Source organism: Rutilus rutilus (assembly GCF_951802725.1).
Source record: "Rutilus rutilus genome assembly, chromosome: 24".
In the NCBI taxonomy this organism is placed as follows: domain Eukaryota; kingdom Metazoa; phylum Chordata; class Actinopteri; order Cypriniformes; family Leuciscidae; genus Rutilus; species Rutilus rutilus.
This window is the reverse complement of record NC_140228.1, coordinates 20,767,684-20,790,933: the sequence shown is the minus strand read 5'-3', so window position 1 is coordinate 20,790,933 and position 23,250 is coordinate 20,767,684. Positions and strand designations below refer to the sequence as shown.

The 23,250-nt window shown below is 38.1% G+C and overlaps 2 protein-coding genes across 2 annotated transcripts in view; one reads left to right on the top strand and one right to left on the bottom strand.

Moving 5' to 3' along the window:
- The window catches only part of LOC311284258 (ADP-ribosyl cyclase/cyclic ADP-ribose hydrolase 1), a gene marked incomplete at both ends in the record, with an annotated part of 173,813 nt that extends 155,031 nt beyond the window's left edge, over positions 1 to 18,782 (bottom strand). The window contains 4 exons of the mRNA XM_084399214.1: positions 1,676 to 1,758; positions 1,891 to 2,029; positions 18,293 to 18,419; positions 18,670 to 18,782. Of these exons, the coding sequence (XP_084255340.1) occupies positions 1,676 to 1,758; positions 1,891 to 2,029; positions 18,293 to 18,419; positions 18,670 to 18,782 (462 nt within the window). The remainder of the gene's footprint in view (positions 1 to 1,675; positions 1,759 to 1,890; positions 2,030 to 18,292; positions 18,420 to 18,669) is intronic.
- LOC311284362 (uncharacterized protein) overlaps positions 13,480 to 23,250 on the top strand; it is a gene marked incomplete at its 3' end in the record, with an annotated part of 32,748 nt that continues 22,977 nt past the window's right edge. The window contains exon 1 of the mRNA XM_084399358.1: positions 13,480 to 14,098. The remainder of the gene's footprint in view (positions 14,099 to 23,250) is intronic.

The following is a 23,250-nucleotide window of genomic DNA, read 5'->3' as shown; positions in this document are numbered from 1 at the left end:
ATCTTAAAATTACTTAAATATCCAACATTTAGCAACACTAGGCTATATTTCATACAATATGTTTAAAAAAAAAAAAAAAAAATCTTATTTTGCTTCTACATGTCATCTCACTCCCTGGCTGAATGTGTGATCATTGCACCACAGCTAGTGCTAGGTTGACTGTCTCCACCTTCATTTGATTAAAAAAAAAAAAAAAAAAAAACGGAAAAAAGTTTTAAACCTCACAAATGGGCAGACATAATTTTCTAAATTGTTTAAAAAAATGTTATTGCATTATTTTTTGTTGATGTCTGCACTATCACTCCTGTCTCCCTGCTCCCAGTACCACATAAATGTTCATATTTGTCTGCTATATTACTAATGTAACTTTACACTAAATAATATTAATCTCCTTTAGCATACAGTATTTTGAGTGACGATAGTAATAGCGCTTACATTTTCTAGCATTTCAATACTAAGTTAACGAAGAAAAAAGTACAGTATTTACAGATTAAACTGACCTGCACTTGAAGCCCTGAACAGGTCTGTAATTTTGCAACATTTTGCTGCTTGTTCTCTGAGTGCTTTCTTTTTCGTTGTCCTTTCCCTCTCTGCTCCACCTGGCCGTTTTCTCTCCATCATCGGGTGCTGCTCGCATTTTCTGTTTAACCGTTTGGCTGAGGCTTTAAGTGGAATCGTAGCCTTGCCAGTCAAGACTAACAGATTCATTATTTTATTTTATAATAATAATTTTATTGAATGACGAATTCGAAAATGATCACTGGACACTGGAAAAGGTAGTAGTATATATATATTTTTTATAATAGATAAAAAAAATAAAAAAAAAACGCTGGCTGGCAGCAGGCCAAATTAGTCGGCAGGCCACCGGGAATTCTCCCGGTGCTCCCGATGGCCAGTCCGGGCCTGCCTGAACTTCCTGTCTGCCCTGACACTATCACGGAGGTCGTCCCTGAACTTCCTGTCTGCCCTGACACTATCACGGAGGTCGTCCCTTAAATTCCTGTCTGTCCTGACACAACGACAGAGGTCGTCCCTGAACTCGCTGCCTACCCTGACACTGCCACGGAGGCCATCTATGAACTCTCTGCTTGCACTGTATTGGCCAAGGAGACCCTCTCTGAACCCTGTGTGTTCCCTGTGATGGCCACAGTGGACATTTCTAACTTATCTGTTACAGTCCCGCCTGCTCCACCTTGGTGGGCTTCTGCTCCGTCGTGGTTGCTTCTAGCCCCACCTGATCTGCAGTGGTGGTCTCCAGTTCCACCTGATCTGCTGTGTGGTTATCAGTCCCGTCTACTCTGCTGTGGTGGTCTTCTGTTTTGTAGTCCTTTATAGTTTTTCTTGTTGATTAGTTCCCAGGTGTGTCTTGCTTGCCAATCACCCCAGTGTTTCTCATGTTTTTTGTCTGGTGTTGTCCTTTTATGGATGTTGCGTGTGCTTGTTGTCAGTTTTGTTTGCCTTCCCTGCCTGTGTCTAGATTTATCAGTTTTGCTTGGATTTACTTTTATTATGTTTGTTTGAATAAATGTTTGCTGTTTATGCTCTCGTTCCGTGTTTCCTAGTTTCTATTTCAGATTATTATTAAACCCTAACTGCATGTGGATCCTTTTCTCTGCCTGTTTCCTTACCTGCCTAAATGCCCATCCATAACAAATATGTATTGAACAAAACTTACATTCTGAGAAGCTTGCCTCCATAGTGAGTACACAGGATGGTTCAAACAGGTTGACCATTCTGGACAGGATTGATAGTCAAAACCTTAGGGCAGACACAGAGGAAAAAAAACTTTAGTAGCCTATAAATGATTTACAACTAGGAACAGGAATATAAAATGTGTTCAGCATAATCTGTTTTCTGTCCGTCTAACATCAGAAAAGCTTTTGATTGTACCTCTGTCTCTCTCCTGCTGTCCACACCAGCTCAGATCGTTGAACATGAATCCCACCAGTGTGTCTTCTAATGTCCAGAAGGGTCCTGTGATGGCTACATAGCTGTGCATGAGGTCTCTCGTCTTACTCCAGAAGAGCAACTTTAAAATGATCGAAGCTTCTTAAAACCAAAGCAATCAAATCCAAGATAGATCATATCAATTAATCACAGTCTTTGTAAATATTTTGATATGGGCAATTCTTTAATTCAATATGCCACTTTAGTCATTTTACTAGCTGTAAGTAACTGCAACCATGCAATCTCAGTCATTAGAGAATTAGTAGACTGCCTGTCTAATATCTGCTAACAGTTTATTTTGATGGTGCCCCCAAAAGCAGGGCCGTCGCTAGTGGGGTGAAGGTGGTGACAGTTATGCCCCCACTGCCCATGGGGCCCCACAAAATCCAGCAGTTATACTACAGTATATAGGCCCCAGTTGTATGAATAATTCTAATATGTATATAAGTTGTATGCCTGAGGTTTAAATGAAAACCACAAAAACATGCAATTTGGTTAAAGAATTTTTCCAAATATCTGCTTCTCTTACCTCCCTAAAAATGGTTTAGTCTGATCTAAAGTATTTATTAATTATTCAGTCATTGACAAACATCAGACGGACCCAATAAAATTGTAAGTCCCACTCCAGCTCGTGAACAGAACCAATCAGAGTTGAGGCGGCAGCTACCTGAAGTTAATGATAAACTTGGTGGCAGAGCAGGAGACTGACTGAATGAAAAATGTCAGGGATAAGAAAACATAAATCAGGGTACCAGAAACGCCATGAAAAGAAGGAGAGGGAGGCCAGGAGAGTTGTTGTACCCCAGTAGATCAAGACGTTCTTAAAGACAGGTTAGTGTATTGTTATTTCGCTGGGAATAAGAAAACTACAGTCTACTACAGCCTGCCGGGCACTGTCACATTTTATTATCGGTGCGCACCACAATCGACCAAATGATTATGTGGTCAAAATCCCTGTCTTTTTATGCTATTGTAAATCGAGTTAAAAAAAAATTACACGAGTCACGACACATTGCATTATGCACCTGACCTGCCTGCTGATGTATTTTATTACATCAAGAAAACACAAATACAACACACTGAACTTAAATTTATTAGCTTTATTTAATCATATATTACCAGTTCCATATGATCTTTATTAAAAAAATAAGACAATTTTTTTTTTTTTTTTTTTTTTTTACTGCATTCTTGTCAATTTCTAAATGTTTACTTTCTGATTTATGAATTATAACAGACTGATGGGGGGGGGGGGACATTATTTTGTTGTTACTTTTTTAAAATTGGTTTTATTATTATTTAGCAATTTGTTGCTTTTTGTTAGTTTTTATTAGTAGTAATTTTTATATAAACATTTAACATTTAAAATAAAGGTTAAAATAATAAAGGTTTATTTATTTATCAGTCAGGACAGTGCATTTTAACCAGAATTAGCCAAGGGCTAGGTTTCCTCTGTAGTCCTTTTGGCCAGTTGTATAATGGCACCCTAGGGAAAGCATAATACCTTATAAACAACTGACAACTATAAAAGTACAACTGTAGTAGTACAGCTGTGTTTGTCCGCTACAGAGTAGCTGCAGCAGAGGAACAATATGAAAGTGTTAAAGCTCAGTAAAATTAGTTCAGAAAAACAGCATAGTTATACACACAGGCAGCAACAACAAAGAATTTGGTAAAAGCATAAAAGCAGCAATCTAAGTAGCATGCCTGACAGTGTTACAACATTTGTTAGATGCAGATTAAGATAATAAGCGTTAACATTATTAGCAAGGTCCTAAAAACATGCAATAAATATAGCAGCAAGCAGCAATTAACAGGGTTCAAGCATTTAAGACCTTCATGCCAACTATGCTAGGCCCAACCTAAATGTAGGCCTGAAACCATAAAATAACCATGATGGAGAATACACAAATGATATAAATCCCAGTGCACACCAATTCTTTGGAAAAAAATAATGGTTTTAAACATGTGTTTATCAGCCCATGCTGGATAATGATAACTATTAGATTAAAAAGATTTCTTGTCCCTCTTGTGGACAGCAGTAGTATTTAAAGGCTTCATCTTCAGTTGAAATGATTGATAGTTTAGAATTTACTGTGAGCCCTCTGAGCATCAGAAATCCATGAAACCAGGCATGTTTCATCAAAATCAGGTGATATATAAAATATATTTAAAAAAAATCTGCTAAACGGTTTCATCGATCGAAATTCTTTTGACAACTTTTTGACATGAGGGTCCCTAGATGATGCATGTGAAGTTTCGAGCAAATCGGAAAAACAGCCTATGAGGAGTTCGAAAAAGAGTTTTCAAATAATCTCATATATTTAACAAATGATTTGATAGACAGGAGTGTTTCTTGAAGCAAAGTTGTTCAGTATGAGGAAATCTATCAAATTATATGCATATTGTGTGGATGTGAGAAAAACCACGTGATTACAGAGCCATAAAACTCATTAGCACCATCTAGTGGCCGATTTCTTTTAAAATTCTGACAGACCTCTAGGGCCATGGTCGAACATGGGTCCGACCCGGTCCGTGTAACAATCCGTGTATCATTCGTTCAGTCGTTTTTTAATTTAATATTGAAAGTAGAAAAATGAGAAAACAGTTCCTTTTTCGATTTTCATTTTTTCCAAAACAACGAAACCAAGAATTCAGCTTGATTTTTCGTTTTTCGTTCTGAGGTAGAAAAATGTATAAACTGCTGGAATATTCGTATTTTACACGTGGGCGGGAATGAAACGCCCCTTTCCTTTGATTTGTCAGCCGAAGATCAAACTGTCCCGTCATCAGTTCTTCCTCAGTTCTGCACTGCAGAATAAGAGTCCTCGCGTTGTGATTCTTAACGCGTTTATTGCAACTACATTTCATCTTTTTTTCATCAAATAACCAGACTAACATGGCTCGACACAACCCGTAGGCTACTGGGGAAAACACTAGACAGGGCTTTCTTCTGTGTAGATATAAATTCACCTACGCTTTGCATCAGCTGGGTATGCAGGTAGCCTAAATGACGGCTGTTAGCCTACATGGTCGCCCTCGCCCAATAATTTTTTTTTTAAATAATAAATGAAGATATAAATCAATATAATTAGTTGTAAATTTAATATTTTTAACACTAATACAAAAAGAAAAGAATAATGCATGTACAATATGTCTATATTAACGTAAACGCATGACATTCAGACTGACTATCTAACAACCGGAGAACAGAGAACAACAGAGATATTAAAATACATACTCTTCTGAGTTTTATGATGTAGGCCTTGTGTTTTATTAAAATGTATTAATTTATATCTCAAAGATGTGCGCTTGTATCGCAGCGCACCGGGTCATGTTGAGAGGGAAACAAACGCATTTTATAGCCTATTCAGAAATAGTGTAAAAGATCGGTAAATAAAATGCAACATTAACATTATAAACACTATTAATAACATATAGGCTATGTCTATGCGTATTTTACTTCCCCTTACTGTAGCCAATGTCAAATCCTTAAATGAATGGTATCCTATTCAGAAAACAACAAGAATGAAAAATAAGTAGCCACGTAGGCTACAATAAAAATATAGCCTAATAGCTTATAAAAATAGCCTATTTTGTCCTTTATTATAAACAACATTTAGCCAATTTTAAACGCCAAGCCTAAACGAATTTATTTGAATCGAAACTGAAACTGTACCGACGTTGGTTTCGCGCATCTCTAATTCGGTCCAAAGTTTCCTTATTTGCAATGTAATATTTGGATGCTAACTTGTAATGTAAAGAAGGCTTTTATACTTAAGTCAAGTCCCAATACACGTATATGCTAAATCATCATCTTCACAGCAAGGGAAATGAGTTTGGAATAACAGCAAGTAGCCTAATGTGCGGCACAGCCTTTACAACAGACCAATTAAATTAAGCAGAATAACTTTTTATATGTTTGGTTGGCTGTGTTTTATTTTAATAATGAACAGGCTGCGATGTTAGCAATGCCAGAAGTGAACTGATAGAGATGCTGTGTGAGCGAGCGATGCGCCGGCGACATCACTTGGATTTGTTGCTCAGCAGGGGAAATAATAATATTCTGTCGTTTAATAATCTGTCATTCGAAACAGTAACATTTATATTTTTATTTGTGTACATTCAAAATGACTACAAAATGTCATGCCTTTGGAAAATAAAGAAAACAACATGATGCGCTGCTTTAGCGCGTCTCCTTGAACGTCTTTCTGGCGCACACCACAAATGAACCAAAATAGAGTGAATAAATAGCCTTCTGACGCGCCTACTTTTCAAAGTCAACATTTAGAATATTTGCATTATATGCATTATATATGCATTATATAGTCACTTAAGAATAAAACACAGCGTGGTTCATGATAAAAATAAATAAACAAATAAATAAACGTGACTTTACAGTTTGGAAATAGGAAAATAGCAAACCCCTGGCACTTGAGAACTCCTGGTCTACACAGAAGAAAGCCCTGTCTAGTGTTTCCCCAGTACGGGTTGAGTCGAGCCATGTTAGTCTGGTTATTTGATGAAAAAAAAAGATGAAATGTAGTTGCAATAAACGCGTTAAGAATCACAACGCGAGGACTCTTATTCTGCAGTGCAGAACTGAGGAAGAACCGGAAGAACTGATGACGGGACAGTTTGATCTTCGGCTGACAAATCAAAGGAAAGGGGCGTTTCATTCCCGCCTACATGTAGAAATAAAATATTCCAGCTGTTTATAAATTTTTCTACCTCAGAACGAAAAACGAAAAATCAAGCTGAATTCTTGGTTTTCGTTGTTTTGGAAAAAATGAACATCGAAAAAGGAACTGTTTTCTTATTTTTCTACTTTCAATATTAAATTAAAAAACGACTGAACGAATGATACACGGATTCGTTTTCTCATTTCTGATGATTAAATTTCAAATTGAACAAAGAACTGCAAAGCGCTACACGATCATTTCATTTCCTGTTTGGAATGGAATAACGAGAAATGAAAACCAGCTCGTTTATTCGTTTTTTAGTTTAGTTTAAAAAACGAAAAATTAGATTTTGGCTCGATTTTTCATTTTTCGTTTGTCTTTTTTACAAATCGGTTTATGGGTTCGATATTTCATTTGCACACGTGGGCGGCGCTGAAACGCCCCTTTCATCTGATTGGTCAAAACGCTCCGCCTTCAGTAAGCTACGAGCTTTTCTTTCTGTCAGGCAGAATAAGAGTCAGTACGAGTGCGGCACTGACAAATGCACTTTTTCTCACTGTTAACTAGGCACAATATTTGAAGCAGAATATGTTGCTGGTCACGTAATTCGTGCTGCTGCTTCTTGCAAGCGACCCCAATAATGTGAGCCACAGTATATGACTGACAGATTAGTTTAGCATGATGTATTTCCCATTGATAAATACAGTGCAAATAGTTCAAATATCTCTTTGGATAAAAGTCAATAATAGGCTGAACTGTACCATGATAATATGTCCGTAACATTAGATGTCCGTAGATGACCTACCCATAACTGTTACATTAGAGTTAGGGGATAACACAGTTTGTACAGTATAAAAATCATTATGTCTAAAGTTCCCATTAAACATGAAAACCCAACAACCCAATGGGAATATATGCTTGTTGTGTAAAACATCCAGAGGTGGACAGTAACAAAGTACATTTACTTGAGTACTGTACTTAAGTACACTTTTTGAGTATCTGTAATCTTTGCTTGATTTTACTGTACTTGAAACTGATTTTCATTTTCAACGTTGGGTTTGGTCTTCTAAATGCGAATTTTGTCATTGTTTTGGTGCACACTAGCTTATAGATAACAGTAAGGCTAACATATTCATACTAAAAGCCAAAAAACTGAAAAATATGGCACTATTTGAGGGAACAGACATTTGTGTGAAAGAAACCACTGTGGACGTTATTGAGTGCATTTATTCAATCTCACATTCAATCCCACTACTGGAACTGTGTTCTAGAAATAAATTTGATACTGATATGAGGAAGGCAGGCATAGTTTCAGACGCATAAGGTACTGTATTACACACAACAATGCAACAATAATAAAACAATGCATCGACATTTACTTTTGATACTTAAGTACTTTTAAAAACGAGTACTTCTGTACTTTTACTTAAGTAAAAATCGGTCTTTACAACTTTTACTTGTAACGGAGTAATATTTGATCAGTATTATCTGTACTTTCACTCAAGTAAGGAAGTTGTGTACTTTGTCCACCTCTGAAAACATCTGTTCATAATCTGTGATTACACAATTCCAATACGAACAGCACCGTGAGGCGTCTGGAATAACTCTGCACTGATCAATCCGCATTTTTAAGCCAGTTAATTTTACAATAGGCTCATATTCAAAATGTCCTTCTCGTATAACGCCACCGACCGCACAAATGGGCTTCCTTTGTGAAATATATAGCAGACCACCATTTTAAATAACAGTTTAAAAAAGGTGATCTGCTATTTTTCTCAAAATAAGCTCGGTCAGTCAGATAGATAGATAGATAGATAGATAGATAGATAGATAGAGTAAAAATAGATTGGCGAGTAAAAATAGAGTTTGTGTTGTTGAATCATTTTTTTTTCTAGTAGGCTACATCTTAAAATATAGAGCTCATGACAAATAAAAGTTCCAGATGGACAAACATTAAATGCAAAAACCAGTGTGAATAACAATATTTTAAAATAAACTAGAGAGTGGATACACAGATATGGCCTATTTATGAATGAAATTCATGCATTTATTTGTCATTTAAGCTGATGCAAACAGGGAAAGAGAGTAGAAAAGACTTATTATCCTGTCGCCCCCTCTAGTGGACAGCATTAAGTATTACGGCCTTCATTGCTCAGATAAAGTCAATGGATTTTTTGGGAAAATAAGTCTGACCAGTTAGAAAAAATATAAGCGAGTCAGACCAGTCTTAAGGTCTGAGCTGAGTTTGGTGAAGCATTAAAGTTCTAGGCGAGTCAATTTCTCGTCTATAATAAAGTAATGTTGAAATATGATGGCTTTCTTAAGCCAACATAATAAAGAAAACTCAGAGAAACATCGACCAATTCAGTATGTAATAAAATTGTATTAGTTTTATAATAAAACTAATAACATTTTAAAGGTATGCTGTGCTCTTCAACCGACATGATTTTAATTAATCCCAAACCTGGTAATTTTGTCAGTATTAATGTACGTTCACTGATTCTAGCTTCTCTCTTTTCTGTCTCTTTCTTTTCATGTGAGGCTACACATGCTTACATTCTTAAATATAAACTTCATTTCTATTAAATTTTCAAAATTATTTATAGCCTACATATGTCACACACGCCTACCTGCCTTTTGATGTAAATAAAAAGACGAGAGTGGTACATGTTACAGACATATTATCATGGTACAGTTCAGCCTATTATTTTTATTTCCACTTCCCTTTTATCCAAAGAGACGGAACTACTTGCACTGTATTTATCAATGGGAAATACATCATGCTAAATTACGTGACCAGCAACATATTTCTGCTTCAAATATTGTGCCTAGTTAACTGTGAGTGGTGGTTTCAGACATTATTTTATTAAAGTGCATTTGTCAGTGCCACACTCGTACTGACTCTTTATTCTGCCTGACAGAAAGAAAAGCTCGTAGCTTACTGAAGGCGGAGCGTTTTGACCAATCAGATGAAAGGGGCGTTTCAGCACCGCCCACGTGTGCAAATGAAATATCGAACCCATAAACCGATTTGTAAACCACAAACGAAAAAAAAAAAAAAAAAAAAAAAAAATTGAGCCAAAATCTCATTTTTCGTTTTTTAAACTAAACTGAAAAACGAATAAACGAGCTGGTTTTCATTTCTCGTTATTCCATTCCAAACAGGAAATGAAATGATCAAAAAGTACACGGACCAACATGCCCACCGTGTTTTGTTTTGATAGGCCTCTGTTAACGTTGTCTAATAGGTGCTCAAACTTCACTGGCTAATGGCGGCCATGTTTTTCGAGATACGCCAGTGTCCTCATAGAAAGACATGGCACCCTGGACAAAGAAACTGCATGCCAATTTTCAAGTAAATCGGACTAACGGTTGCATAGTTATAGCTGTTTTATGCATTTTCATATTATAGCGCCACCAAGGGGTGAATCACTGCAGATTTTTTTGTGTGACCACAGAATGAGCTTGAACATGAATATAACAAGTTTGGTGAAAATATCTCAATGCTTTCAAGAGTTATAGCCATTTTTGTGAAAGTGGCCCTGCCTACTTTGGCGTCCCATCGTGAGTGTCAATCACCGACCGTAATTCTTTTGACAACATTTTGCCATGAGGGTCCCTTGATGATGCATGTCAGATTCCCTGAACAGTGTCTGAAACACCAGAGCATACCACAGCGCCGACTGCGAAACTGACCACTCTCTGGTAGCCTCCAAGGTCAAACTGAAGCCCAAGAAACTTCACCACACGAAACAGAAAGGTCAACCAAAGATCATTACCAGCAAAACTGTCTATGCTGACAAAAACCAGGAGTTCATCAAGCGACTTGAAGAGACTCTGGCCAAAAGAAAAGGGCTGAATGCAGAAGATCAATGGAATTTCACTCTTAACATATGGAAAGAAAGAGCACAAGAGCAACGGACTGGTTTGAGGCCAACATTATGGAATTGGAACCAGTCATTGAAGCCAAACGGGATGCACTGATCAACTACAAGCGCAACCCCAGCCAGCAAAACATGCAAGCACTGAGAACTGCTCGCAATGAAGCACAACGAACAGCAAGACACTGTGCAAATGATTACTGGCTCCAACTCTCAGACAACATCCAGGAAGCCTCGGACACTGGCAACATCAGGAAAATGTATGAGGGGATCAAGCAGGCAACAGGCATACCAACAAGGAAGACTGCGCCCCTTAAGTCCAAGACAGGAGATGTCATCACTGACAGGGACAAGCAAATGTGTTGTTGGGCTGAGCACTACCTGGAACTCTTCTCCAAAGAAAACACTGTTACCCAAGAAGCCCTCGACAGCATTGAAAACCTGCCTGTGCTGGATGAACTGGACACTGAGCCAACTTTGGAAGATCTCAGCAAAGCCATCAACGAATTAGCCAGTAGCAAGGCACCAGGTGAGGACGGAATACCACCGAAAATCATTAAGTGCGGTAAACCAGCTTTTCTGGAATCCCTGCATGATCTCTTATGCCTCTTCTGGAGAGAAGGGATGGTGCCCCATGACATGTGAAATGTGAAGATCATCACACTCTATAAGAACAAGGGCGACCGCAGAGACTGCGACAACTACCGGGGCATCTCACTGTTGAGCTTGGTGGGCAAGGTGTTTGCTAAAGTTGTCTTAAAACGACTGCAAGTCCTTGCTGACCGCATCTATCCAGAGTCACAATGCAGATTCAGGGCTAAAAGAGGTACAGTGGATATGATATTCTCTGTGCGTCAGCTTCAAGAAAAATGCAGAGAACAGCAGATGCCACTCTTCATCGCCTTCGTCGATCTCAGTAAGGTCGGTTTTAAGAAAATCGCAGCGCATGGAGAACCACAGTAAGTGATGGAATCCAAAGGGGAGAAGTAAAGAGACTCCAACAGTTGAAGGACAAAAGAAGTTGCAGGAAGGAGGGGAAACAAAGCCATGACTCCAACCCGCCATCCAGCTTTGTCTGCTTAAATTGTGGCAGAGACTGCCATGCACGGATAGGACTGCTGAGCCACTCCAGATGTTGCCTACAACAAGATTGATTGAAAAAGATAAAGAAGGCGCAGCCATTGTCTTTCGAGACAGAAGGGGCCTAACTATGTATGAGAGCATAAAAAAAATGACCCATGGGTGACTTTGATTGTTTTATTTTTGCCACTTACTATCAAACTTTTGACATCTGGGCATCTGTGTTTAGCCAACGACCTATGATTTCAAACTTCCTACGGTGGTTTCATCTTGATCGGTCAAGCGGTTTCAAAGATACTGGCAAATGTTTTTTAGGCGCTAATTTACAACATTGCGCAAACCATAAGGCAGAACCTAGAATGTTTGGTATTGTTAGACTCGGCAAGGATTCAGGAATGTAAGGAGATGACTCCTGTGAACATAAGTTAACCAAATCCAAAGTTATAAGCATGTAAATCATGGTCCGAAACTTCTCATACTCTTTCAGAGCATCGACCCATATCAAGTTTTGTAACGATACGTACATGCATTCTTAAAATACAGCATTTTCGTACAAAATTCAAAATGGCCGACGCCCAAAATGGCCGATATGGAAAAATTGGATATCAGGCGCCTTAAATCTAACGAGACCACTTTTATGATTTTTGGATAAACCGTTCAGAAGTTATAACCAAAAAAATATAATTTTCGTATATCCGGACCAGTAGCATGTAGCCTCAGGTCACCATGTTTGGTCTGAAGCATTGTGGAGATACAGCCTTACGTCTGTTTTTGCAAGCGCTACGTAAAATTAGTTTGCACGGTCAACTTGAATTCCATAACTTTTTGTCGGCATGGTCTGAAGATGATCTGGTAAAATTTTCGTGAAAATCTGAGCAACAACTACGACGAGTTAGAAAAAGTAGGTTTTAAAAAAAAAATCTAAATGGCGGAAAGATTTACATGACGGAAAATGACGTCATATGATGCAATCGAATCGTCTTGAGCCAAGGAATTAGTGGTAATTTTGTTTCTAGCCCTTATGGTTAAAAGGTTATTAGCATAAACATGAGTGAAACTTTGGACAGTTGGTGGCGCTAGAGGGATTGAGTTAGAGACTCCAAATTTACTATGGTGACTGTTCAGACTGTCCTCTATCAGTGTGCCAAATTTCATAACTTTTCTATGGGCTGTCATAGACTTCCATACGGAAGAAGAACGCCAACGATTTCAATAGGTGCCTACGCACTTTCAGTGCTTGGCCCCTAAAAATAAGACACAATAGAGCTGTTACCAATCAAATGAAATCAGTATCAACAAAATTCATCTTTGCAATATTGAATATTGATATTTAAAATTATTTAAAACAAGAAAAGATACTTTAAAAGTGAAATTGAAACCGCCAGTAGGAGGCAGCAAGGTGGCGATGATTCGTTCAAACATAATTCCACACAAAACTCAACACTCCAGACCCCAAATCAACAATCTAGGACCATAAATGAAGTGGGCTCCAGCCAGTCTAAGCTAACCAACGAACCCATATATATATAACCCAGGTGGGTTATTAATATTTCGTATAGGGTTATTAATATCTTATTTCTGAGATTATTACAGAAATAGTTAATTCTGAGTAAGAAGGGAATTATTATTGATTAAACAATATTCTTAGTCATTCAGAGAGTTCATTTATAGGATTTATAAGTGATGTAAAGGGTTTCACATGAAGAAGAATATAACTGGGATGTGTTGCTTTAAGAATAATGAGGGAGATTAAAGTTTGTCTGTAATGCACTTGGAAAAAATGTGCTTTTGCCTAGCAATCTTGTATTGCTTTTTTCTCATTGGCTATTGCTTTATGTTTATCCCGCCTTCTTAGACAGAGGGTGATTCTGATTGGATGAGATCGGGGTAGAGACTGACAGAGAGGCGATGCGAAGTTGGCGGAGGAGTGTGTTCTGATCGCTGAAGTGGAAAATGTAATATTATCTAAGTGTTTAATTCATGCATTTATTAATTTCGGACTTTCAAAAACAAGAAACATTTGTGAAAGGTTTACGAGTTACCCAATACAGGAGTTCGTGCAGGTGTTCATTTCATAGCGATGAACGATACATTAGTATGGGTTGGGAATGCGTTGGACTCGCGGACATTTAGATGCTATGGACTGCACGTTGGTTATCTTATCCGTGTGAAGAGGACACTGATTCGCTGGACTCTGATCAGAGCGTTTCTAGATCGAGTGAGATCTGGATTTCGTTTGCTGCTGTCGGGGAAGAAGATAGTGAGCTGATGGGTCATGTAAGAGCCAGTGTGTTCGTATGTCCTCGCGGAGGATGAAGAGCAGCTGAACAGGGGGGTTTGCTGACTGAGGAATTCAGGTGATCTTGTTTTATTTTATTTGCTCAATAGAGTGAAGAGGCCATTTGTTGTTTCTAGGCCACAGCGAACTCTAGCAACGGTACAGGCCTGCAACGAGGGGTTGGGTGGTGACTTTTGTGTGTGTGCGCATATGTACGAGTGATCACTCAAAAGGTACCTTAAAGTGTTTAATTTTTCCAAAAAGATAAAATGAGTATTAAGAAGTGTTATTGCTGATTTTTGTGAGGTAACTGAAAAGGTTATTCTGTTATTTGATCTTTTGCATTCTATTGGAATAATATATAGTGATTTAATTCACTTAAAGTTAAAGAGTGAAAGTGAATTGAGCTTTTAGTTATTTTCTGAAAGATAAAATAAGTAATAAGAGATTTACATTTGAAGTTTATTGATAATTTAAAGATGAACTGAACTGAAAAAAATCAACATTGATAACATGTTGTTTATGACAATTAAAAGTAAATTACACAAATTTTTTTTTTTTTAAATATCAATATAGCTTTTTTTTAAGCAACACAAAAATTGCGTTTGTTAGTATAAGAACGCTGGCAATTCTGATGACATCACTGGAATGGTAGGACCTGCGAAGGTATATAGGCAGCTGCAGCTGCAGGTCCTATACACACGAAAATGAGTCATTTTGGTTACGCGTTTGAGCCTGTGAGGGACAGGCCAGTAGTACCTGACTACCACCACAAGGAGGACGATCAGTTTCAGGCTCCACCTACAGTACAGGATCGTTTGGGGGGAAGTGACTGGTGTGGGTGCGGGCGCTCCCGGAGCATGGACAGTGCACCGGAATCGATCTGTTGCAGAGAGGTCAACCTGGAACATTTATTTTTGAAATGCGATATGGAATTAGACCATATCGCATATATCTATATAGTTCAAATTTGTGATCCTTGCTCCCCGCGCCCCGCTCCTCCTTTTCCACTCTGCGTGCGTGTTTAGAGCATGTTATGTTATGAGAGGCGAATCATGACTACTTCAGAAAACCCAGCACAATAGGAACTACCAGGCAGTGACATAAGTGTACGCTGAAATAAAGTCTTTCACCTCAGAAAAATGGACTTTCTTGTCCTGTCAGCCGTTATCCTGTTCTCGTAGCGCACACTCAATTGCACGCGCAAATGCTCAATTGTATCGCCTCACTGATCAAGTGCAAAAGAAACTACGAGCATGCAACGCCGTTACGTTGTAAATTACACGAAATAAAAGTAATGCAGGTATGATCCAGATTGTATTTGCAATGTACATAGTCAATTATTAATGGAGCAATAGTGGTTCATGGTGTTATAAGAGGGAAATGTGGTGGGAGGTTGGAGGGCTGTAGCCTGTCATGCACTCTCATTTATTGTATACAAGCAGCACATTATGCATTTTAGTAAATAGAGACTGCTTATATATGTCGTGTACATTTAGAGAAAAATACTAAAACATTGAGGTACTGTGCGTTTTAGAAAGTCGAAGTAGATAAATGGCAAATGTGATTGGACGAATTCATCCAATGGGATCGCTTGTTAAGTTAGCTGCACGCAAAATGTTAAAATCAAAATACTGCACGGCCGGTCACTGCACAGATACCTCTTACTATGGACCTAGCAGCTAACGTTAGTTCTGCGAGTTGAACTCCCTACATCAACAATGTTTCCTGACACGATGAACATCAGCTAGCTTCAGGGTGAGTAGAGAGGGACATTGCATTCTGTTTACAGATCTGCTGCGGTTTAGTTAGCTGCTAGTAAATGCATTATTATCGATCTGTGATATCGTCGGAGTCATGATTTATTTATACAGTTTATATGGTCGGAGTGGTGGCTAGCTTGTGGAGTTTGACAAAAGTGCTTACAACGTGTTTAGCTGCTAGCCCTTTACCTAGGTTGGATCGTTTGGTATCTAGCTTGGTTTTGTGACTCAATTTCAATTGAATGCAGAGTGTGTCAGTCTCAGTTTTGTTGAACAGTTTTGGCTATAAAGCCTGGTTTCCTTGTCAAAGGTAGCCTGTGAAAATGTATCGTAACCCCAGCTGCCTTAGCCCTATACAATTCATTACTACAGCCAGGGGCAATACAGTATGAACCCCCCCCTAGACCTGTTGGTTTCTGTTTCCTCAGCCATGTCAGCTAGCCTCAGACTATGTACATGCTATGGCTGCTCTGCTTGTGTTGGTTAGCAACAGAGTAGCTTACCATGCCAGTGACGTAGCGGAATGCTGAAATCCAAATGGCGGCGCCCGTGTAACAACAACATTTTCAACGTACCATTTTATCCCTTTTAACAAATTCTGCCATTTTAATAATTGTACCAATGAGAATAAATAAAATACATCTGTTATATCACCTTTACTAAAATCTTCAGTTCAGTTCATCTTTAAGATTCAATACAAGTGTTTTCATTAATTTAATATTTCCTTTATTGTGTGTGAATAAATCTTATTGTTTTAGTTATATTTACTAAATTGTGTTGCTTGCAGTCAATTAGGAGAGACATATTCCTAGACTAGAAAGGGAAAGAATAACATTATTGCATAGTTGCAAGTCGAGAGACACATTTAAAGAATCCGAAGCGTTGCTTGGGTTACACTCAGAGCGTAGGGGGCACTACATATATATATATATATAAATATAAATACATGTGTGAAGTGATAGATGTTTTAATTAATAACTAACATTTGTTTTTCTTGCAGGAACAACATTCATATGCTTTTATGCATGTTGCCCTTTTAGCGAAAACTTGTGTTGCCATACCCCTTTTTACTCTGGTTGTGTGAGTGTAAAAATAACAAATATGGGAAATGAAACTAGACAGATGACTAGGTTTGAAACCCTGTGATTATGAAGGAATCATTACCTATCAACAGAAGGGCTTGGCTAAAAAGAACCAATCAAATTGTGGGAAATTATGTAAAGTTTCATGTAATTTTACCATACCCCTTATTCTATAAAAACTGTTGTATTTGTGTTTTCGGTGGCATTCTCAATGGAATTTGTCTGAGAACCTCCGGCCTTGCTCCTTCTTGGGAGATTCTCTGGAGAACTGCTCTGAGATCCCCCGGCCGTGATTAAAGCATGGCTGGAGTATAGACTAAACGTTGACTGCAGACGTTAGGGGACGTCGATTGTAGACGAGACCCAGGGGACATCGATTGTAGACGAGACCTAAGTACGTAGCTAGGTTTAGGGAAAAATCTACCACAGTGACTATTATGCTTAGATTACATATAAGTCATGCAATTGTTATAACTATTGGATGGTTGACTGAAAGTGTTTCTTGTTTCCCATCAGTATGATAGTATGCTCATAATTCAGAAGATGGCTTGATTGAAATCTGTGTAAGATGTATCGTATTCTTAAAATAGGAATCATGTCTAAACTGTACTCTCTGCTAGAGCTGGAAAGTAAAGAGACCACAGATAATGCATAATTTACGATGAGAGGGGAAGAAAATGCCACCTCTCAAATAAAGACAGCGTCTAATTGGTCAGAACTCATCAAGGAGGCTGGACAAACTTCTGAGTTTAAAATCTTAGGACACGAACAAAGCATTGGAGTAGCCATGACGATGTAGACGAGTAGACGAGCAGGCAAAAGACTGCAGATCAAGATTAGAAGAAGATGGGTTAAACTGCTTCTTTCAAGCCATCTAACTACTCTCGTCTCACTTTTCTTTCTCTTACTTTCTTTTCTGTTGAGAGTCTCGGTTCTAAGTTAAGTTAAGCAAGTAGCAGCCTCCAGACTCTTAGCTGAACTAATGCTTTGATATAAAATGTAAAAATATTTTAAAGAGAAGTGTTCTTGTGTTATGTGCTTACGAATTTAATGTCTTAAACTGCTGGTCTATGTTACCATGCTAATAAATAGTGTTTTCACAATAGTTTGGATAGTAATATCCGCTGCAGAGCTGACAGTTACAATGATAAACACTAAGCATAGCGCCATGTGCCAATGGCTTCTGTGTGTTATGCATCACGTATAGTCTGTTTTGGTTTCGTTTTCACTGTGTTCGGTCACTGTTTTGCCTGTCTGAGTTCCCAGTTAGTTTCCCTGGCTGTTAATTAGTTTCTACACACCTGTTTTTCCCATGTATTTAAGCCCTGATTTTTATTCTGTTCTTTTGTCTGGTTTCGTCTAAGGGGCTGTTTACTCGACACCGTTTTAAACTAATACCGTTTTATGCGGTATTAGCATAACATTTGGCCGTTAATTTACACGAAAACGGCATTTTAGGTGCCTGAAAAGGAAACTTTTGAAAACAGGTTTCAAAGTTTTAAAGGGTCAATCTAAAGATTGAATACATAACTTTCTATACTGTTGTTTAGTTTCTTATGTGAAAACACTTGAAAGAAATCACCTTGCCACATGGTAAAATCTGAGTGATGGCCCGGAACATTTTTTGGTAATCTTTAACTCTCACATCGCAGGGTGATCTCCTAACCACAGCTTTTTCAAACTCCTGCCATATCTCCTCACAATTATACCTGTTAGAGAGAAAATTACAACATTTCTCCAATTTATAATTACATTTTTCAAGGACTTAATGCAATACTGTATTATCTAATGAACGTGAAAGTGATGAGCCAGATGCCAGAGCTAAACTGTCTATGCAAATACTGCAAATATCAATGAAATCAAATGAGACAGACTTAATAAAACAATATATTATTACATTTTCCTATTTAGATCATTTAAATAAGCAATATTAGTTTGCAAAATGCTTATACATCTTACCTGGGGTGGGGATTAACCAGGGTTACATATTCATAACACCGTCCGATGACAATCTGTTTAAGATTCGGGGTGGTCCCAAACTTTGCTGTTACGTCCGTGATAAAAAACAGCATGGCAAATTCTAAAGATATTATAACATGGGAAGCAAGGGATAAGAAAGAGGGGAAACAAGAGCACATTAATCTGGTTTTAAATTATTTGCACTGGCTTCCAGTTTGCTACTGAATTTATTTTAAAGTGTTGCTTTAAAACATTTGCATAAAGTCCAGTAGGTCTTTAAATCCTTGAATGGATTAGCTCTTGCATTCCTTTACAAAAAATAAGTATACTTCAAGTTCATTTTATTAAGAATACTTAAGTAAAGTTCAAGTGTATTTTAAGTATTCTTTATGTAGTAAGTATACTTATATCAATGTACTAGAAGTATACTTGTAAGTGTACTGTTTTAATACTAATTGGGACTAAACTGGCCTACTTATTAGTGTATAAAAGTATCCTTAGGTATTCTTTAAGTGTAACAGTAGTAAACTTTGAGTACAAAACTAGTTTACAACTAAGTTTTTCATTTGTACTGCAACTATACTACAAGTGAACTTACAGGTATACTGATAGTTTACTAGTTAAATACTTGTAGTACATTTTTTAGTTTATGAAAGAATACTTTGAAGTATAATCTCAGTAAACTTCTATTTTTTGGTAGTTTTATACTGCAAGTATACTTGTAAGTTTTCTTTAAGTGAACTAACATCATACTTGAAGTTTGATATTTATAAAAAATTTTGCACTTCAAGTATACATCTATGTTCCTATTTAGGTATTCTTTTTTTATACTTGATATATTCCTTAAAGAGGACCTATTATGCCGCTTTTTACAAGATGTAAAATACGTCTCTGATGTCCCCATAGTGTGCATGTGAAGTTTTATTTTAAAATACCCCACAGACAATTTTTTAGAGCATGTTAAAATGGACACTTTTGGGGGGTGAGCAAAAACGTGCCGTTTTTGTGTTTGTCCCTTCAAATGCAAATGAGCTGGTGCTCCCGGCCTCCTTTCAAGAAGAGGGCAGAGCTTCAAGAGCTCATTCTCCGGTGTCAGGACGCACTGAAAATGTCAGAAACTCTGAGTAGTGGTGTTCAGTTCGAACCAGAGTTGGACAATAATGCCTACAGAGCCAGAGACTATGTGCTGCATGGAGATAGAACAGGTATAGTTGAGTTTAATTACAGTTATAACTTATGCTGTCATCTTGCTTTTATCCACTATTAGTACAAGCCTGTAGTGGCGGACCCCGTCCGAATGATGGAAAAAACTTAACTGATGAGTTTTATGAAGTTTATTGTACATCACACAAAAGATGAAGTGTCCGTTGTCCCTCCAGAAAATAACTGTAAGAGCTGAATAAATCACAGTACAAGATATGCGCATTAAAGTCTTATCCATAAACTCTCTCTCTCTCTCCCTTGTATTATCAACATACACAGCGAAATTACACAAAAACATTAATTACAACTAACCAGTGTTGGGGAGTAACTAGTTACATGTAATGGCGTTATGTAATTTAATTACAAAATAAATGTAACTGTAATCCGTTACAGTTACTAAGAAAAAATGTGTAGTTAAATTACAGTTACTTATGAAAATGTTAACAATTACAAAGGGCGTTACATCTGAATATTTTCTGTAAAAAGTTAGGATATGTTACAGTATATGATAATGCTATCATTCATTCAAGGGCTATTAAACCATTCAAGTGCGATAAGACGCAAAAATAAGAACTTAAATCTTTACTGGTGCACAGAGCGTTCCATTCGACCGTAAGTGGATTACGAAGTAGACTTCACAGAGTATTCCGCCATCTTAAGTGAGATTTCAATCCGAAGGGAGCGAACATGTTCAGTTCAAAGGGCACTGGCTTATTTTTAGGGATTATTAGGGCTTATTTTTCAACCCTATTAGAAGAAAATAAACAAAACCCTAGGTATTTATTTGAAACAGTGGCTAAATTAACAAAAAATAACGCTTCAACCCCAGACGTTTCCAAGCAGCACAGCAGTCATGACTTTATGGACTTCTTTACTTACAAGATTGATAATATCAGGGAGAAAATTATAACTATGCAACCGTCTACGGTTGGTTTGTAAAGAAGGACTACACGCCTGCGCACATATATATTCAAACGCGCATACCTATAGACATGCGCATACCTATAGACTAAAACGCATATGCACGCCGCCGGCATTTTCACGGTTTTGCATTTTGGAGGTTTGTGCAGAGATAACCTTTTTTTTTCAAAAAATGTCATGGCTTGCACCTTGGAATCTATGTCAGGGTTTGCGTTCTAGAGCCACCATGCACTGTTTTGTGCGGATGAGCGGGTCGGAGAGCGTTGAGTGTTTTCTGTTAGAACGGAAGTAGAGAGCAAAAATCATCCAACTGTCACCAGTCTGAACTAACCATAGATCAGAGCCGTTGGAAGAGTTTTTAAACAGCTCTGCAATGGAGTATGCATTTGAGTATTCATAAATATTGTTATTATTATACAAACTAGAGTATTTATAAATGGTTAAGGTGATGAATTTTTGCTTAGTCTACAAACAAAGTAAGTGTTTAGAAGCAGCTGAGGCGCTGTCATTTTGTTATATAACTTTATTTACCTCAGGAATATACGGAGCCCCTAAAGGGTGGAAAAAATTGGGGATGAAAAAAAAAAAAAAAATTCATTCCCCGAGAAACTTTGCGTTCCCTTGCAAAACCTTTTGTTGAGCTCGGACAGACACTTCCTGTTTAATGTCCCGCTGGCAGTGTTTTAGACACTGTACGTTTACAATGGAGCGTTTCATAGTGTTTGAACTTGTACTCAAATATAAAGAAATGTGTTCAGTGCTTAACTCAAGGAGTTCAGTAAAGTTTGTAATATATTCACAGATTCGAACTTCACGGATCAATAACTTGTGAGAACGCAAATATCTTTGCAAGGGAACGCAAATGTCTTTGTGAGGGAACGCAATTTTTTGGGGGGGAACGCAAAAGTTTTGCGATGGAACCCAAAAGATTAGATTTTTTTTTTTTCTTCCATCCCAAATTTTTGCCACCACGTCACTTTAGGGGCTCCGTAGGAATGTTTACTTTGCAGCTAACAGTGAGAAAGAAAGCGCACGAGATGAGACCAAACAATTAAGGCTATTGATTAAGAACACATTTATACATAGTTAACCAGATCAAAATGTATTCTCATATTGTTACAGTACAGCTACAGTACAGCTTCAAATCTGTTTGATTATTATTTATTAGATACATACTGTTTTGTATATGTACAGGTAAATTACAATATTTATTTATGTTAGGCTATATCTGTCACAGTAACCAGCTCAGTAACCTATCAGCACTACATTTCCCAGCATCCCTCCTGGTCCCCACCTGCACTCTGTCAGCCATCAACACACCTGCTGCAGATAATCACCCGAATACTGATTCACTGCACCTGCACTCCCTCATCAACACACCCTTGTAGCTGTGTCCCAATGTGAAGGCTGTGTCCGTCCTTCGGATGAGACGTTAAACCGAGGTCCTGACTCTCTGTGGTCATTAAAAATCCCAGGATGTCCTTCGAAAAGAGTAGGGATGTAACCCCCGGCATCCTGGCCAAATTTGCCCCTTGGCCTCTGTCTATCATGGCCTCCTAATCATCCTCATATACTCATTGGCTTCATCACTGTCTCCTCTCCACCAGTAAGCTGGTGTGTGGTGGGCGTTCTGGCGCAACATGGCTGCCGTCGCATCATCCAGGTGGATGCTGCACATTGGTGGTGGTTGAGGAGATTCCCCCCTTCTATGTAAAGCGCTTTGAGGTCTCAGAAAAAGCGCTATATAAATGTAACAAATTATTATAATTAAGACTGCATCCTCCGAAAGCCGTATTTGAAGGCCGATTGCGTCACAGCGGCGCGACGAAGCGTCACTGCTGGGGAAGGTAACTCCCATACAGGCAAAAAATATCATCATAATAATAATAATAATAATAATAATAATGGGACAACTTAAACAAAACAAAAAAACAAAACAAAAAATACAAAGTAAGAAAGTTAATACATCTTTGCTGAAATTCATTGTGCTGTTGTTGTTAACTAGCCATGGTTCATTTGCTCTGCTTTTATGATTGCAAGTGTCCTGGTGAGGGTGTGAGTGGAAAACCCACTGCTGAAACTTGGCCCTGATTTGTCCTCGTGGATGAGGTGTTGGGACAGAGGCATTGCACCAACCCCCCTGTCCTCATTGCCTCGATCCCTGAGGACACACCAGGGCCGAGTTCAGCAGTGGGTGCCCACAGTGAGGAAGAGCCAGGGGCAGCACCACCAGCACCAGCAGCAGCACGAAGGCGGCAAGACAGAGGACGAGTTTTTGGACTTGATCAGAGAAGACATGCAACTACAGAGAGAGGCAGAGGCGAGGAGAGCACAGGAGAGGATGGACAGGCTGTTTTCTCTTCTTGAGAGAATGACTGAAAAATATATATTTTTCTATATATTCTTGTTGAACTTTTTTTTCACTTTTATTTGTTTTATTTTTATGCAACTTTAAAT